At 42.4% G+C, this 17,410-nt stretch overlaps 2 protein-coding genes and 1 long non-coding RNA gene across 5 annotated transcripts; 2 read left to right on the forward strand and 1 right to left on the reverse strand.

The window, feature by feature from the left end:
* Nucleotides 1–271: 271 nt before the first annotated feature.
* Nucleotides 272–9,185, reverse strand: LOC109476499. 3 transcript variants are annotated; one of them, XM_019777436.1, is made up of 7 exons: nt 9,056–9,185; nt 7,876–7,971; nt 5,431–6,596; nt 4,837–4,958; nt 4,153–4,236; nt 3,836–3,942; nt 272–3,199 (listed from the first exon to the last, which is right to left on the reverse strand). In XM_019777436.1, exons 3-7 carry the CDS (start codon nt 6,343–6,345, stop codon nt 615–617), a joined length of 3,813 nt encoding a protein of 1,270 aa, XP_019632995.1. In that variant the 5' UTR covers nt 6,346–6,596; nt 7,876–7,971; nt 9,056–9,185; the 3' UTR covers nt 272–614. The 3 variants fall into 3 exon arrangements, with proteins under 3 accessions (XP_019632995.1, XP_019632996.1, XP_019632997.1); XM_019777437.1 differs by lacking the exon at nt 9,056–9,185 and having other exon boundaries at nt 7,876–8,502; XM_019777438.1 differs by lacking the exons at nt 7,876–7,971; nt 9,056–9,185 and having other exon boundaries at nt 5,431–7,495.
* Nucleotides 9,186–10,816: 1,631 nt separating this feature from the next.
* On the forward strand, nt 10,817–12,217 carry LOC109476596 (gastrula zinc finger protein XlCGF8.2DB-like). Its single transcript, XM_019777584.1, has one exon. The coding sequence runs from the start codon at nt 10,872–10,874 to the stop codon at nt 11,733–11,735; it is 864 nt and encodes a 287-aa protein (XP_019633143.1). The 5' UTR covers nt 10,817–10,871; the 3' UTR covers nt 11,736–12,217.
* A 2,251-nt stretch (nt 12,218–14,468) lies between these two features.
* Nucleotides 14,469–15,414, forward strand: LOC109476598. The gene is made up of 3 exons (XR_002140620.1): nt 14,469–14,560; nt 14,938–15,041; nt 15,316–15,414. It is a non-coding gene; the product is annotated as an uncharacterized LOC109476598 (long non-coding RNA).
* Nucleotides 15,415–17,410: the final 1,996 nt, after the last annotated feature.

The raw sequence follows: 17,410 nt of genomic DNA on the forward strand, positions 1-17,410 counted from the left end.
CAATATCCTTTGTTTACCATTGATGCTCTCATAAACATATTTTGTAGACTTAAGCGTTCTGTCCTTTCTTGTAACAGACAACATCCATCAGACTGTGAAGTTTAACATATCGTTACCCTTTCAAGTATTCGTGGACAATTAATTCATAACTCTCGTTCATAACTCAATAGCTTCTTTATGTCAGGTATCTAGATCTGAGATATCTTAAGTAATATTTCGTTAAGGGATACTATCCATAGTTCATGTAATCGGCATCCTTTTTTTTGTTTCTTTTCGGGATCCGGATAAGGTGCTATGAGTTCATGACATTTGCTCGAGTGCTCGTATGTCTACAGGCCAAATATTTCTCTGTAGTGTTCCAGGCCACTCGAGCTAAAACCCAAGTTGTTAAGTGGTATTCAGTGTTTTAACCGCAGATACGTTTCCTCACCTACAGTGACTGAAGTCAATGACGTTCCCTTAGTTGATAACCGAAGTTCCTTCTGGGCGTTGTTCAAGATATTTAAGTGTCGCTGCAGTGTCAAAGCGCGCAGTGTTCTATGCATGACACGGTGATTTACACATTTTGACTGTTGTCAACAGTCAACGGATTGTTTTTGATCCCGCATTACACTCTACATTTTGAAAAATTTCATGAAAGCCGATGCCAGCTGATTTCCGAAGGTCTCGCCATAGATGCTCCGCTTCATGCGCATAGATTCTACAAAATACCCGCAGGCCTTACTGTCATCACCAAGTTTGCGCCACATGGTACCCAGGTTGTCTAATGCAACTACAAGGTCATGATGTACAGTGGTCTCACCGTGGAAACTACGCCACATCTGCAGTGATTGTTCAAAATAGCTGAGCGCCTCCCTGTGATCACCAAGGGCAACCCAGGCGTAACCCAAGTTGTTAAGTAAATTGGCCATGGCAGGATGTGCGGCATCCTCCCCATAGATTCTCCGCTCCATCTGAAGAGCTAGTTGATAGTAGCTGATGGCCTTTCTGTGATCACCAAGGTCACTACAAACATGACCCAAGGAGTCAATTGACTCTGCAATGTCAGGATGCACGGTGGCCTGACCATAGATGATCCGCTTCATCTTCAGGGACTTTTCATGGTAGTTGATAGCCTGTCTGTGATCACCTAGTTTGCGATAGGTGGAACCCAATCTGTCGTATGAACGAGTGATGCTAGGGTGTTCTTTGGTCTGATAGATACTTTCCCTCATCTGTAATGCCTGTTCGAAATAGCTGATGGCCTTTCTGTAATCACCAAGTTTCGCCCAGGCGATACCCAAGTTGTGAAGTGACAAAGCAATGTCATGATGTGCAATTGTGCCATAGACACTTTGCCTCATTTCTAGTGACTCCTCAAGATAGTTCACGGCTTTTGCATACTCACGAAGGTCCATCACGGCGAGAGCTAAGTTATGGAGTCCCGTAGCAATTAATCTTTTGGATCCTTCAGAGCTCCAACCTAAGAGTTCGCTCAATTTCCTGTCCAGATTTAGCGACCCTTCAAAATAGACGGCAGCCTTTCTGTGATCACCAAGATCTTGAAAGGCGATACCCAACGTGTTCATTAAATTGGCGACTTCCGGTGCGGTGTCATTGATTTCATCATCCGCGGCATGTGCAACATCTGTCCCTGACAAAATCTCGTCAAGTGCCAGTACCATGCAATCCTTTGATTCTTTGTAAGCACACAGATTTTTGAAAATTTTTGCTCTCATTTTAAATGAATTGTCGAATAGATTCGGCATCTCTTTAGGTGGCTGACTGTTGCCTAGTTGTGCAATAAAGTCCTGAAAAGGTTTTGCTGTGTAATAGTATCTCATGAGCTGTTTTCTATTTGAGAAATAGAACACTCTCAATGTCTCCTCAAAGTCTGCGTCTGTTGCCATTGACGATAAAGCTGACATGTTTTCCACTTGACCACGGTTGTTCATGTAGGTCCGTAGTCTCAGTTCTGCTGAGATACTGACCATCACCATCAGGTGATGTGCATTCTCGCTATCGACAACCCCGTGTCTGTGTAGCTGCTCTACGGTGTCCCAGATTGTGGTCAACTGTATGTCATGAAATAGTGCCAAACAGTACACCGCGAGACTTGAAAATCGATAGATTTCTTTCTTTACATTCAACAGCTGGTCACTTGGGACTTGCATTGAAAACTTTGTAGCATTCTCTTCCATTGTAGCCTTCAACAAGGAAACTTTCCCATCATTTCCTTGTAGCGCCTGTGACCATAAAGCGGTATACTCATCGACCAAGTCCTGTTCACCCGTGATCAAACACACATTTCCCAATACAGTAGCAAGATGGTAGCCTTCCTTTAGATATGTCGTTATGTCCTTGGTCAGAACTTCAGTCATCTTGGCCGGTGTGCGGATGAGTTCGCACGCCTTGCCTCTGCCAAGTGGAGTCTTACATGCTTTTGGCATGGCTCCGTCGAACGAAAACCCATGGGGCGTTACGGAGTCATAGTACCAGTCGTCAAGTGGGTCGTCAGAGTGGAAATCGTTCAGGGACTGAATGGCCATGGCCGGGAGAATGGTTTCTCCAAGATTGATCACTTTGAGATGCAGGTAATGAGTGAGGTTACGGAAATACTCGATATTGTTGTCCGTTTCCTTCTCAATTAAAATGGCGAACTCTACATCAGAGTACGGGGTTACTAACCCTGTGGCTTGTGAACCCAGGCCTACCATGGCGTACTTACAGGGAGGGGGACCCATTGCCTCTATACACTCATCTACAAGAGACGTTATGAACATTTTTCGCTGTTGGGCTATTGTCTGAAACAATGCTTGGATTGCTTTCACTCTGGCTTTCTCTGTTTCTCGTAACTTTGGGTCATCTTTTTCAAGACTGTACGGGTCCACCTCTAGCTCGATTCGTTTCATTTCTTTTTCGACAAAGTCCCGATCTTCTGTCAACATCGATTTGTGTTTCTCTGCGTCATCGATGTCCACTGCCTGCCCGATATTCAGCACTCCCTTAAGAAATGATTTGGTTATTTCTAGGATTGTGTGTTTGATTCCCTCTTTGTCTACTTTCTTTAATTTAGCCGATCTAGCAAGTGCTGCATGACAAAGCGCTGCGGCCTTGGTGAAATCTCCCCCGTCTTTTGACTGCATTCCTCTCTTCAGGTAGACATCGCTCAACTTGTGCAGGGGCTCTGCCTCTTTCCAATTTTCATCTGTGTTCAATTCTGAGAAAAATTATAATCTTAGAAATATGCTGTTAGCCTGGGTGCCATCCGATTTGTAACGGAGCTCCTTGCACTCGCTGACCCGTTTTTTTAGTCAGTTTGAGGAGCTCCGTTACAAATCGGATAGCCCCAATGCTAATGATACATTGTACTCGTTTTTATAAATTTATTCTATTGTTAATGTACACTTCGTATTATCTTGTGCACCATTCCAGATTCACGTGAAATATATCCTCGGGTACAGAGGTAACATGCTTAATTTTTTCCACATGATTAACGTTATGTTTCAAAATCACGGTCTGAAACATTTGGATATGAACGGGAGGTTGGCTAGTAGTTGATTGGTGTTCGGTATTAGGTCAGTGTGTACGGGGCCAAATTTGAGTCAAGTTTAATTCAACTTGCACTCAATTCGTATAAAAAGGTACGCATAACCTGAATCTGGTCAGACTGCTCATGGATTTCAGCCAACCTTGGTTAGTTGGTGGGGGAGGGGGAGGTAGGTTCTGATTGAGTGGCAGGGGATTATTTACTATGTACTTAACAAACTAGAATCATTGAAGGGATGACGTTTCTTTAAAAAAAAAAAACGGCGGAGAAACGTTTGCTTTACTGGATAAATGTGATAAAACTCACCCTTCACATGAACAGACTTGAGCGCAGCTGCAAAGCTTTGTTCCGCTTGATCCAGGTCTCCTTCCTGCAGGGCCCTGCAACCCTCCTGAAGGTGTCTATTGTATGTACTGAAAATAGCGAACGTCACATGAGTGGACTATAACATGTGTACATTCATATTTACCGCATTGTGGTATAGTGAACATCTGTCACACTTCCTTAAGATATTAATGTACAATTGTAGGCAACCAATGGCCTATTTATCAATATAGGCCTATGGTCATCTTAGATACATCTACAAGAACATACTTTAAATATAAAAAAAGCAATTCACGAACCTGTTGGTTTCTAATATGTTGATTTCTTCCTGTCGTTTGGTGCTTATACTTTCTTCGATACAGTTGCCCTGTTCTGCATTCATTCTGAAACGAATCAATATCAATGCATTAATATGTGTATACGTCTGTAAAATTAATGGTGTCATGACGTAACAAGAAATCGGAGATTCCAGACTTCATGGAAGTACTTTGGGTTTTCGTGAATTTCGTGAAACTTATCAGGACTATTATCAGGAAACTGTCCAAGATTCGAGGGCTCCTAGAATCATCGACTTCCCAAAATTTTCCCATATTTTGATCTCCGATCCTCTCTGGTCCAAGTTTGCTACATTTTACATTTACATTATACCTCGTCCTATCCCACCCGACGTGCTATCAATTTACTCTGTCCGGAAAACTTGTACATCAGCATGGTCGCATATGGCATACCGTTTCGTAGCCCACACTCTTCTCTCTTTCCCAAATGCTGAGTGCTAAGCAGAGAAAGCAGTGTGTACCGTTTTTAATGTCTTTGATATGACTCGGCCGGGGATCGAACTCACGACCTACCGAATGCAAGGCGAGCACTCTACCCACTGAGCCATTGCACCGGTAACAGTGACAGGATGCCACTTTTAATTAAAATTATGTCTTGAGCAAATGTGTAGATTTTATGGTGGTGTAAGTATACATAATACCACGCACCCTCCTCTTTCCCTCTGGTCATGGCCCGCGATGTCACTATCTGTTTGATGTGAAGCGGTAGCTAAAGACTCGAGGTTGTCATCATGCGTAGCTTTTCCAGCTTCATCCAACTCTTTGTGCTCCTTAAGTAAAGATACACACAACTTCAACTTTCATTGCTTGCACCCTAAGTGATTTTGTTTTTCAAAAGGTAAGTTTTCTAGAAAGCTTACAAGTACGGAAGAGTTACAATTGCTCGGACTACCATTGATAATTGGATAAGATCCAGATTAACCATATTCAGACCGGGGGTCGGTGTAACCACATTTTTTTCACTAAACTTTCATCATAACTCTGTATTTTTTCACATAAAACGTTCATAAGAACATCTGTGAAAATTTGGAGGCCCTACGATGTGTGCCTGTCGAGTTACAAGGGGCTGACGTCAAAAGCCCCCCCCCCCCGCCTCAGTATGACCAAAAAAGACAAATCTATCATTATTGGAGGACATATGTCCGACAGCAGTTTTTTTCTCAGTTTTTCGGCATGGACATTTTATTAACATATGAGTGTAAAAGTCAGCAAAGAATTAAATCCATGTCTTTGAATTCATACCTTTTCCAACTTTCTTTGGAATTTCTCTGTGTATCTCATGCGGTGCTTCAGTGTTTCTCTGCCATCTGAATCGTCGCATCGTTTCAAGGCTCCTCCATAAAGACCATGTGCTTTGCTCAATGTCGTGTGGTCCTTGCCATTTCTTCCCTTCTCAAAGTACAGATCACCGAGGCTCTTCAAAGATTCTGCTTGCAGGCGCTTATTTCCAACTATGACTGCTCTAACAAAGGACCCTGTATACCCTCCAACTAAGTCCATTCCACCCTTTCCTTTCATCTTCTCCACGATCACTTCTACTATGAAAAGTGACACCGATGCAAAGAATGTAGGTTCGGCTATTTGGGTCTCTTTCTTACACATCTGACTGTGGACTAGTTTCGTACATTTCTCGGCATACTTGATGCGATGTAAAGCAACCTCTCTCTCCTCTTGACTTTGACACCATCGTAAGAGTTCATTATAAAATGCACATGCCTTGTTGAAGTTATCTAACTTATTCCTATTCATCTTTGCTTCTTCTAAGTACACATCCCCAAGACCTTTCAATGCCTCACGCTCAAAGACCCAGTCTTTTCTACTTATAGCTTCAATCAACTTGCGTCCGTATCCATTCTTTACGGCAACAAGATGCAACCCACTTTCAAACATCTTGTCCAATTCAGTAAATTCTTCAACCACTTCTAAATTTAAGAACCTCGTCTCTGCTAAGGGCGCAGCCCCGGGTATCACTTGTGAGAGTGCATCCTTGATCCAATCCATATACTCATTCGGCCCATCGCCTAGTATCCCTCTCACTCTCTCCCAGAGTGCAAGAAGAAAAGCATCTGGACCCTCACTCACCGTCCCTTCATTTACGCCAAAAACATCAGCAAAAATCACCAAAGCCTCACGATCTTCTAGCGTAAGCTCACTCATTATTCCGGATATGGTCTTTTGATACTACTTTAAAACGGAATTCAATCCGTCGTGATCTGTTAGGTAAATTCCACAGACGTCTGGTGCAAAAAGGACCTAACTAGCTAGACAGATCTATTCCCATCATGCCTATTCAAGCAAGCTTCAGGATTGGGTGGCCCCACACCCATTTTTGCGACATGACGACGGGCGCCGCCTCTCACAGCCTCCGCTTTCACTCTAGCTGTCATCTGGTCCACAGACAGTTAATGCTGGTGAAGAGGCAAGGAAATATTACAAAAGTTTATTGTCAGTGGTATATTTTTCATTGTTATAGAGTAAAGTAGTAGTAGTAAAGCAGTAAAGGTCTCCATATTGTGGCAACGAATGAAATAAACACGTTCATAAGCTACCTCCCACACATTACTACATCCTAGACTTTGGAACAGGCTAGTGTAAATATAAAGACAAGTGCTGGTAGCACGTCGGCAGAACGTACTGCGCCTGCGCTTAACCCAGAAAGTAACGTGCATAGTACTTTTACAGAACGTGTCGTTTAAATTATTGTTCGCATATTTAAATTAAGAATGGCATCTTTTTCAAATATTGTGTCGGAAAAAGATATGCAAACATGCAACAGAAACAGTGATTTCACTCAGTACGTTCTACTGACGTGCTAGTGCTAGGGAGATACATTCCATGACGTCTTGGAATCAGGCAGTCCTCATTGGCGGATGAGAATGTCACGTGATGCCATGCCAACGATGACTGGTACAACACACCAGCAGAACGTACTACGCCTGCGCGAAATAAAATCCGGAACGTAATGTGCCTAGCACTTCGGTAAAAAAAGTTTTATTACGTGTTCACGTATATAAGGATGACATCTATAGTTTTCAAATGTTTTGTCGGAAAAGATATGTCATGCAAGGGAGAAAATTCTGCAACGTTGACCTGATTTCGCGCTGAGGCAGTATGTTCTGCTGACGTGCTGACTCGCACGTACACGTAGCTAATTATTACCATTGGTCACACGTCTTGTTAAAAGGTCATGTTTGCTTCACCTTTGAACCCCGTCGAGTGGTAGAAAGCGTTGCTACTTGAAAATAACAATATCTCGCTGACCTGGGGCCCTGTCGTTATAACTGAGACAGTATACACACACGCGCGCGCGCACACACACACACACACACACAAACAAACAAACAAACACACACAGACACACGCACATACACAAACACACACACACACACATACACACGCACAAACACACACACACACAGATAGAGAGAGAGAGGAAGAGAGAGGGAGAGAGGGGAGGGAGAGAGAGATTATCAATTTACAATGCCCCTTGCGTTCTTGCGTTCTGGTAGATGTTTGCAAAAGAACACTTTCATGAGCAAAATCATTTTGTTCTCAAAACTTTCATTCTGCAGCATCAGCCATATCTACAAGTATTCGTTCCATAGGGTAGTGCTAGTTTTGAAGTATTTTGCCTTTGTATGCGGACAAAAAAGATCATGTCCTTGTTATATACACAAATGTACTTACCTTTTCCCGGCAGGTTGCATGTTAAGCTCGCCCCAGTCACTGCTATCAAACTTTTCGTGGAGTGTGCCGGTAGCGACTTGTAAACAATTGTAATCCCTAAATGCAAAATCCAGAACGCAGTATGTATGTATGTCCCAGTTCAATATCTACATGTATCTTATCAGGCAGAATTTAGAACGAAATATGTTAAGTAATTGAGTAATATTACGTGCATGTATGACTGTACACGTATGTATTGATTTGTAAAGTTACTTAATATGTATATGAAGTGATTCGAATAACATACAATACTGTTAACTTTTACATGGTTATTCCAACCTAAGTTTCTGACATAAACCAAATTGACTAATAAACAACCATTCAGAGCATTTATTTCCAGTACAATTATAGTTTATAGAGTCTTCTTTCTTCTTCTTCTCCTCCACCGCATGTCAGCTGCTGCTGAGGCTGACCATCATTGCTCTCCATCTGTTTCTGTCTTCCGCTGCTCGTATGCTCATATGGTATAGAGTCCGTAACGTTGACTCTTTTATAAAAATCATTTTGAACCTAAACTTTTCCTCTAATCTGTTTAGTTGCAACAGGCTAGCATAGGTAATGCAATCGAGTGAACTTTACATTATAATCGCTCTGTAAATATTAGACCTCCCACCTGTGGTTGTCCAAAGAGAGTGTGTTCCAGTGACGTCATGGCTGTCCTGATTGGATAACACGGTCATGTGACACTATGCCAACTATGACTGGTAACGTATTGCCTTAGTCACGCGATTTTAGGTGGGGAATTTTGCTCGCTTTGCACTCGATGGAAATTTAAATTCATATACTTGAAAGATATATTTGAACACCATCGCATATGTCCTTGGCTGATTATCATGTCCCTATAGCTGTGAAGGAAGACCTAAGCACAGTGGTGTATTTGGCTTGTCAGTTTATGTTACTCCTGTATATGTTGCGACACATATGGTAGCTGTCTACCGTACTACCGTATGTTTCTCCAAACGACGCTTCTACGATTAAGAAATCAACTGTTGTAGCTCTCACAACGACAATCCTTATTCGGTGAAATAGCCCTTTTCGCTTAAGCATTGAAGTTGATATATGTACATCATGCATGCGTCCTTGTAGCATGTGTCAACCTAATGCTAGAGTGTTGGCCTTGTTCGTGTTTTAAAAGACTCACCTTTTCTCAATTCTGCAGGTAAAAGAAACGACCTCAACCCGCAACTGTCGCCGTAAAAAGAGGAAGTTTCAAAGTGCGACTGTGCCCTTTATACCATACAGGGGCGTCTGGGAAGGGGGATTCCCCTTATGGGAGTACACATCCAAACATATTTATACATACATGATTGGTAAGTTACAGGGGAGCCACCAGTTCAAATAGCATGTTGGCAGAACGTACTGTGCCTGCGCGAAACCGTACGTAATGTATTGTGCATAGCACGTCAGCAGAACGTCTCGTTTAGGGTCGTATCTGCAGATGGGTGGTTATTCTGCATTTTTGTTTTACAAAACGAACCCCTGTGCAGTGTAGACATCAAACCTGTTTTTTTTTACATAAGTTGTTGTCTTAGATGAGGTGATGTACACGCTGGCTCTTCCGTATCGTGGATACCCTAATTTTGGGGTGAAGAGGGGTGAAGGGAAGTTGTCTTCAGTCTTCCCCTGTCCAATGAAAACTTGCCATTTCCTTACAGGGGGAGGATTCGATATAGACGGAAGAGCCTTTTAGTTCAAATTCCTGATAGTTCAGTAACCTTGAGGGATTTGATACGTTGGAACGTCACAGAAAGGAGGTCTACACGATACAATTCGCTCCTACACTTCGTCAAGGTAATCTTTCCTCTTCCAATATTACTATATACGAGTTCTGATTTAAAAACACTAAACGTATATGTCTGGGTAGAGACTCCCATGTAGTAAAATAGGCGATTCTGAGTATCTGTGAACAATCTGCAGTGGTTCATGTTCAGTATCATACACGTACAGCATTGAAAGATTTTATGGCAAGCACAGACTATTTAAATGGTATTGGTAGCTACCAGTAATGTGTTTAATTAAACTTTACGGATTTGTTGAACAATATCAAGTCGGAGCATGGTGTTAGAAGGAGACTTCTGATCGAGACTTCTAACTCCATGGATGGTTGTAGCAATATAGACCTCGTTTTCTCTACCGGTAGAATCAGATTGGACTCTCTATCTTGACATATATATTGAAACTTGTAGTCTCAAACACTATGTAGATATCAATCCAATATATGATTTTTTTTGTAAATTCTAGCTATCAGTTATGTTATATTTGTAACAGCGCCCTGGTTGTCTGCAGATTTTTGTCTACCCGTACTTATTCTTTCATTTCTGAGACTGGCTATCACGACTTTTACTAGTACCTTCCAAACGTCGTTTTGTTTTTGCTTGAAGCTGAACATTCTTGAAAGATTTTGTCGACCAAGGACATAACGATTACTTTACTACTCTACTTTTCGTTAGTGATTAACTAATTCTGCAGTTAAACTCAGGTTAACGTTGTCTTATCATCGTCATACATTTTTGTTTCGTATGGATTGTCTAAGATTTGTCTTCACTTCATTCATAGTTCTTTGTTCGATACCAGTTCATCAACTACAAAGCCCGTTTAATAATAGTCACTTATGAAACGTACTGAATGCTTCTTGAAATGTCAGCCAGTTTTCAAAATATATCCAGTTCCTTGAGCTGCATTCTATGTAACATAATGTGGACTTACAGTCCGGTTCCCGTGTTTTCATCTTGAAAATGTGATAGCCACGTGGTATGTCAACCCTTCCACGAATGTGGTGAATCTCAATAGATAAAACCATAAATAATAGAATACTAATTTTTTTTTAAATTTTGTTTCTTCAGTTAGATCAAGCCAGCGTGTGAATCACCTCAACTCCGGCCAGAAGACAACAAATCAAGTAAAAAAAAAACAGGTTTGGCGGCTACACTGTACAAGGGTTCGTCTGTAAAACGAAAATGCAGAGCGACGAAACACAAACTCCAGACTTAACCACCCAGAACAAGACATGTGCACAACAGACTGTACAGAAGCAGTACAAGTGTCCGTTTGACCAGTGCGACTACTCTAGCAACAGGCTCCGGTACTACCAATGCCATCTCGCCAACAAGCACGACGCGGGAGAAAAGCCATTCAGCTGCCGTGAGTGCGACTTCAAGTCTGCCCGGAAGGACAACCTGGAGAAACATGTGCTTACTCACTCCGAGAACCGCCCGAGGCCGCACAAGTGCCCACACTGCAACTATGCCGCCATGGACAAGCGTACCCTAGGCACGCACATCGCTAGACACACCGACAACAGACCGCATGTTTGTGAACAATGCGGCTACCGAGCCGTTACAAAATCTATCCTCAGTAAACACATACAGGTCCACACGGGTGAGAAACCGTACGCTTGTACCGAGTGCGAGTTCAGGGCTAGAAAAGGGTCTGACTTAAAGTCTCACATGCGCAGACACACAGGTGAGAAACGCTATGTCTGTGAGGAGTGTGGGTACCGAGCGGCACACAGGAGAACTTTAATGATGCACATCGCGACCCACACCGGTGAGAAACCGTTCAAATGTGCCCACTGCGACTACAGGTGTAGACAACAGGCCGCTTTGACGAAGCACGAGGCCGTACACACAGGCGACAAGCGATACATGTGTGACCAGTGCGGCTACAGAACAGCAAACCTGTCCAACATGGCCAAACACAAGATGACTCACAGCGGAGAAAAACCGTACAAGTGTGACTATGGACAGTGTGGATACAGCTCCAACAACCATTCCAACCTCAAAACACACATCATGAAAATCCATGCTGCGAACAAAATCTAAGAACAAAACCAAGTAAAGCAGGATGTACTTTTTTGTTCTGTAACAAGCTCACGATAAGCCGATACGTAATGAGTACACTACGCAAATGCTGGGTATAGTAGGACAGAATTGTATTTGCTACTGTGTGTACATGTAAGTTAGACAATTATCGTTATAATTCTGGAGTATGGGGAAGGCTTTCGCTATCAAAATGAAAGAAAAAAGGTAGAAAAACAAAACGGAAAGAAGACTGCTCGGATGTGTAAATTCAGTGGACTTTCCGTTGTATTTTTGAAAATAAAACTGCTGTTGAATATTCAATATTCTTGTCTTCGCCTGGGTAAGGAGCACAGTTGTGTTTTGCAATGTGTCGTCGTACATCGCTTCGGCTCAAGTTGACCTTTTAGAGTAGATTATGACATTTTAGAACTATAGGCGGAATGTATCGTTAAATACCCGAATATGACATTACATTACACACCCACGTGATGTCAACCTACTCAACCTAACGGCGGACAAACTTTGAAACTTTGACTGTTGCTTCCACGTACATTTTTTTAAATCATCACTTTGGGTTTATCCCTAGCTGTTTATGGGTAGCTTCCTTAAGCTTCCTTATCCTTGTCTTGACTTGTCTAACTTTTATTTCCTTTTGCGCTTACAAATATTTGTCACAACTGATTTGCATACTACGAGTATCAATCATTACTTCGTGCTTCTAAACCTGCCTTTCTCCTGCAAGCCTCTATTGTCACTGACAAAATGTAGTGGATACTAGCTGAAACGTCTGACCGTTTCCAAAATCATATCCAGCTGCTTGAGTAACTGTTTTTTGCTTATCTTATTACCTGGATGTCTAACCTTCACCGACGCGACGTATCAAGGCTTTGAAAGAAAAAAAACTCAAAGTAGACAATCATAGGATATCTCAATCTCACGTGGGTGCCAGGGGTGGGTGCCAAAGAGTAAGAACTTACAGTGTAATCCTTTGAGCTGTTTGGTTCAAACGAGAGCGTTATACACGTACTATATTGAACAAGTATTGATGTGCAAAGGTGAAGGACTAAAGGACTAGAAGGCCAAATCCAGCATAATCCTAGGTCTCTACTTGGACTACCTTCTTTAAAACAAACAACTTCGAGTGAAAGGAAGGGATTATAAACGTCGGTGAAAAAAAAGCGAGGGTCACTGACAACCTGTTTGGTGCAAGAGGCAACAAATACCCCGTAATCACATGTCTACCTTAGAACCACCTGTTATGTACACTGACGGAATCGTGGCAGATAACTTCGCTGACAACATTGTCTCAGGAGTCACGACAGACGATCTGCCGAGAGACAACATGTTGCCAGCAAGTCAAAATTTGAAGAGTACCCCCAGGCCATCTGACAGTGATGACAACGACTGTATCCAACCTTATGCTGTTGGATATCAAGATGGTGATGATAATTATGATGACAAACCTACAGAAAATGACGAAAACTTCTGCATCCAACCGTATGCTGTTGTACATCCAGATGCTGTTGATGATTATGATGATAAATCTACAAAACATGGTGAAAGCCACTCCACCCAACCGTATTCTGTCCGGTATATAGATACTGATGGCAATGATGATTACGACAACACCTGCATCCAACCGTACGCTGTCGGATATCAAGATGCAGATGATAATTACGCAAACAAATCCTCAAGTTTTGAGACCAGCCCTACTGATGGTGAGGTCCAAACATACGTTGATGCATGTCTACAAACGAGGGATAAAAGAGATGAACTCTTACAGAAATCAGAAGAAGCGGCAGCCAGCAGCAGTAACATCCCAGTCAACACGGCAGGACGAGGCTCATCCGGGGATGATACTGAAGCTTCAACCCTGGCCGGGTATGATAGTCACGTACTCGAAACACGACGTCCACTTTGCTCATCAGAGGATGATACTGAAACTTCAACTATAGCTGTGTATGACGGAGACACGGCGAACCCTGATTCGATGTATGCCCCAAATGACGTACACCCAAATCCAATCTACCAACAACACGCCGGGAACATCCACCCGCAACATGCCCGGCAGCCTAATCCGATCTACCCGCAAAACAACCGGAACTCTGACCTAACTGACGAACCAAACCTTCTCCCTGAACCCACCGGACCAGCTGACAGTGATGACAACCCCTGCATCCAGCCATATGCTGTCAGATACAAGCACGAAGATGGTGATGACGAGAACAGAAAACACGCGGAAGGTGATCACAACCATTGCATCCAACCATATGCTGTCAGATACGGGCACGATGATGACAATAACAAAGACACAGAACGTGATGACAATCCTAGCTTCCTTCCATATGCTGTAAGATACCTGCAAACCGATGATGATGATGACAACACAGCACACGGTGCTGCAGCTCTCACTGAACAGACTACCGAGACCAGTCCTGCTGATGTCGATATCCAACCCTACGCTGTTGCATACATGTGTCAGGATGACGCGGTGACTATGGCTTCAAGTTTAGAAGAGATGCAAACTAAGGAGCCTCTTCAGAAAAGAAAAACGGTTTCAAACAACAGCAACGATATTCCTTCAAGTAACATGTCAGGACGTGGTCCTTTCAACGATGATACTGACACTTTCGGCTTTACTGACGACCACGGTAGCCTACGTAGGGTGCGACATCCTCTGAAGACTCTTCATCCTCATCCAACGGATGTGCAAAACGTCCTGAACCCTAATCCGATGAACATGGTACTGATCATGAACTCACTCATCCCTAACCAAGCTTACGCTCAAACCGCCCAAATCCGCAATCCGATATACGTGGCAAACGTTCCTCAACAAAGGGCATACGGTAAGATCTATTACACAATATCGTTTTTAATTAAATATCAAGATGTTGTCATAGGTTTTCTATCGATCATTTAATTTCTTTGGTGACTTTAAATCCATCAAATCTTTAGTATGGTTAACGTAAGTTTTAGAATATAGAAAGCTTAGAAGTATTTCAGTCAAAATCTTGATACCTTGATACCTTGTCCTTGATACCGTCTTCGGGATGAGAGGTAATCCTGTGGTGATCCCGATCTCGACTTCACTCAGTGTTATACTTTTTGCTCTCCCAGTATTTGTCTAGGTTCGTCTTGAACTCATAAGCAGCGGCATCTTCTTACTTAAAACAGAGAATTCTTTCCCAGCTGTTTAACTTTGCAATGATGTTATATTTTTCAGGACGCAGATACTTACCTGTTTTGATAACATGTATCCTTGTGTTATCGTTGATCATCGGAGGAATTATTGCAGGGTTTCCATTCCGTACCCGGGATATTGAACTGGTAAGCCTTCCCGTCTCTTCTTGTATTATCGTGGTTTGAATTGTTTTGTGCCCTTGTAAAATTTGTATTTGTATTTGTATTAGGAAAGGCACTTTACACGACTTTCCTCACTTAACTCAAGTGAAAATTAGTATCGTCTTGTCTTGTATTCGCCCTCTGCGTTGGTGGCGGTATAAAATTAGTTGATATAACTTGAGTGTGCCGTCACAATGTCTAGTCATGAAATGTTGGAATATGAAGCAAATAACAGCATTACATCTGTCTTCTCCTACAGCAAAACATTACCAGTGACTCTTTCTGGACAACAAAAACAACACAGTCGTGGACTTCATACAGCTCACAAGGTACAAAAATGTAGCCTCATTTGATTGGTTGATAATAATAAGCATTGTCCATAACCCCACTCTAACGCACGTGAATTATGTATTGCATAGTATTTTTGACACTTTAACATCATATAGTCTATTTCATCCTAAAACACCAATCATGAATACAACTTTCGACATGCAGCCACATTGCTTCATAAAGTGTGAGGTTTCAATACCAACTTGAACATTTAATATTAAAACAAGGAGTTCAAACTTTGGGGTCTAACAAGCTTGATTTCAATATACCATTAAAAGCACGCCTGTACTCAGGTATTCCATATGCACAACCCATCATTGCACCGTTATAGATACTTGAGAGCTGAATATCAACAGCTTAACTTGAGCATTAGAATGGTCATTATATTAGGCTATTATGGTTTCAACGTTTGAATATGTGCATTATTGTAATCACTTTCAGGCACCAACAATAGAAAAGTGAACTTAGAAAAGATCCTCTTCGGTGGGACCGGAAAAGATCCGGGAAGATTTCATATGCATTCAAGCCACGGCATGGTCGTGTCTGCTGCAAATGAAATATTCGTGACTGATTATTTCAACGAACGAGTGCAGGTCTTCAGCATGGATGGAGTCTTCCTCCGCCTCTTCCCAACGGTCGTTCCCGGAGACAAGGAGAATTCTACGATGCACCCTTCTGATATTGCCATTGACAGAGATGGTCATTTGTGGGTGACAGGAGCAGAGAGCGTAGTACAATACACACAGAACGGTGTGGTATTAACGAAGTTCAAAATACAACCCTTAAGATGGAAGCCTAGAATTGCCTTTGATGCTTTTGGCGTCAAAATCCTTGTGATGGGTCCCGGCATAGTTCTGATGTTCCATCCTAACGGCTCGTTCCATCATAGTTTTCAAATTGAATCATTCTTTGCAAATTCATATTTCACCACAGACAACGAAGGAAATCTCTTCGTTTCCAATCCTGCATACGTATCAAGCTTTGTCACAGTGTACAATCACTCCGGGCAGTCGTTATTTAAATTTGGAGGCTTCGGAAGAGCCGAGGGCCAGCTGGCTTATCCCCGAAGTATTGGTATTGACAGCTCGGGTTCCATCCTCATAGCTAACCAAGGAAACAATCGGGTAGACATGTTCACCAGGCATGGCAAATTTGTCCGCACGGTCGTCAATGTGACAAGGCCAACTGGTCTGGCTGTTGGACCGAACGGGGATTTGGTGGTGACCTCGGGAAACTGGTGCAACATGGTAGCTATCTTTCCTCATGAGATGGTATATCCGTGATCATCGTTGGGAGGGTTAATCTCCAAGCAGATCTTTCGGTGGCAAGACAGTATCCATTGGCCAGAGGAGTGTCCATTAGCTAATGGATACAGGATGGCCGATGGATACTGTCTTTTGCCACCCAACCGAAAGATCTGCTTGGAGATTAGTGAGGGTTTCCTTCAGAATGTGCTATAACTAGGACTTTGGAGGTCATGAGGACTCATGATGTTTGATGAGTTTTATATTTCATGCATGAGTGTTCGTTCCTAATAAAGACCAATAACAATGGGTTAGAGAAAAGGTGTGTTAAAGACTGTAAGGTCACAGCATAATATTATGTATCATAATATTACGTATTTACCCATTAATAAATTTTCTCATTAATTATAAAAATTGGATAGCGATTTGCATTATTTACATCTAATCATATCAATCATTACATCAGCTATCTACATTTCAAAAACCATAATATATCAACGACGCATTCCTTAGTACATTACAGAAACCCCTGTACAAGCCCTAGAATTCTTGCAGACTGCTCATATAGTATATATAGAATACAACACGTGGTATTCCGTATCGCCCGAGGTATCGCCCCGACCGCGGGAGGGCCGGGACCGAGGGCGATGCGGAATACACCGTGTTGTATTTTATTTATGTCATACCCACCCAAGAACACACGCCTTTCAATGCCACTATATAAAACCCTAAAATGCAACTGCTTACAACATTCTGTATTCGAATTTTCGAAAGGGGCAC

The sequence above is a fragment of the Branchiostoma belcheri genome, unplaced genomic scaffold (genome assembly GCF_001625305.1).
Source record: "Branchiostoma belcheri isolate BF01 breed outbred unplaced genomic scaffold, Haploidv18h27 scaffold38, whole genome shotgun sequence".
NCBI classification, from domain to species: domain Eukaryota; kingdom Metazoa; phylum Chordata; class Leptocardii; order Amphioxiformes; family Branchiostomatidae; genus Branchiostoma; species Branchiostoma belcheri.

Excerpts from the sequence above, each read along its gene's own strand:
- LOC109476596 (XM_019777584.1), top strand. The coding sequence starts at position 10,872 with ATGCAGAGCGACGAAACACAAACTCCAGACTTAACCACCCAGAACAAG.
- LOC109476499 (XM_019777436.1), bottom strand. The coding sequence starts at position 6,345 with ATGAGTGAGCTTACGCTAGAAGATCGTGAGGCTTTGGTGATTTTTGCT. Across the intron at positions 3,943-4,152 it reads AACATATTAGAAACCAACAG|TACATACAATAGACACCTTC; the intron begins GTTCGTGAATTG and ends CGCTATTTTCAG. Across the intron at positions 3,200-3,835 it reads CAAGTCTGTTCATGTGAAGG|AATTGAACACAGATGAAAAT; the intron begins GTGAGTTTTATC and ends AATTTTTCTCAG.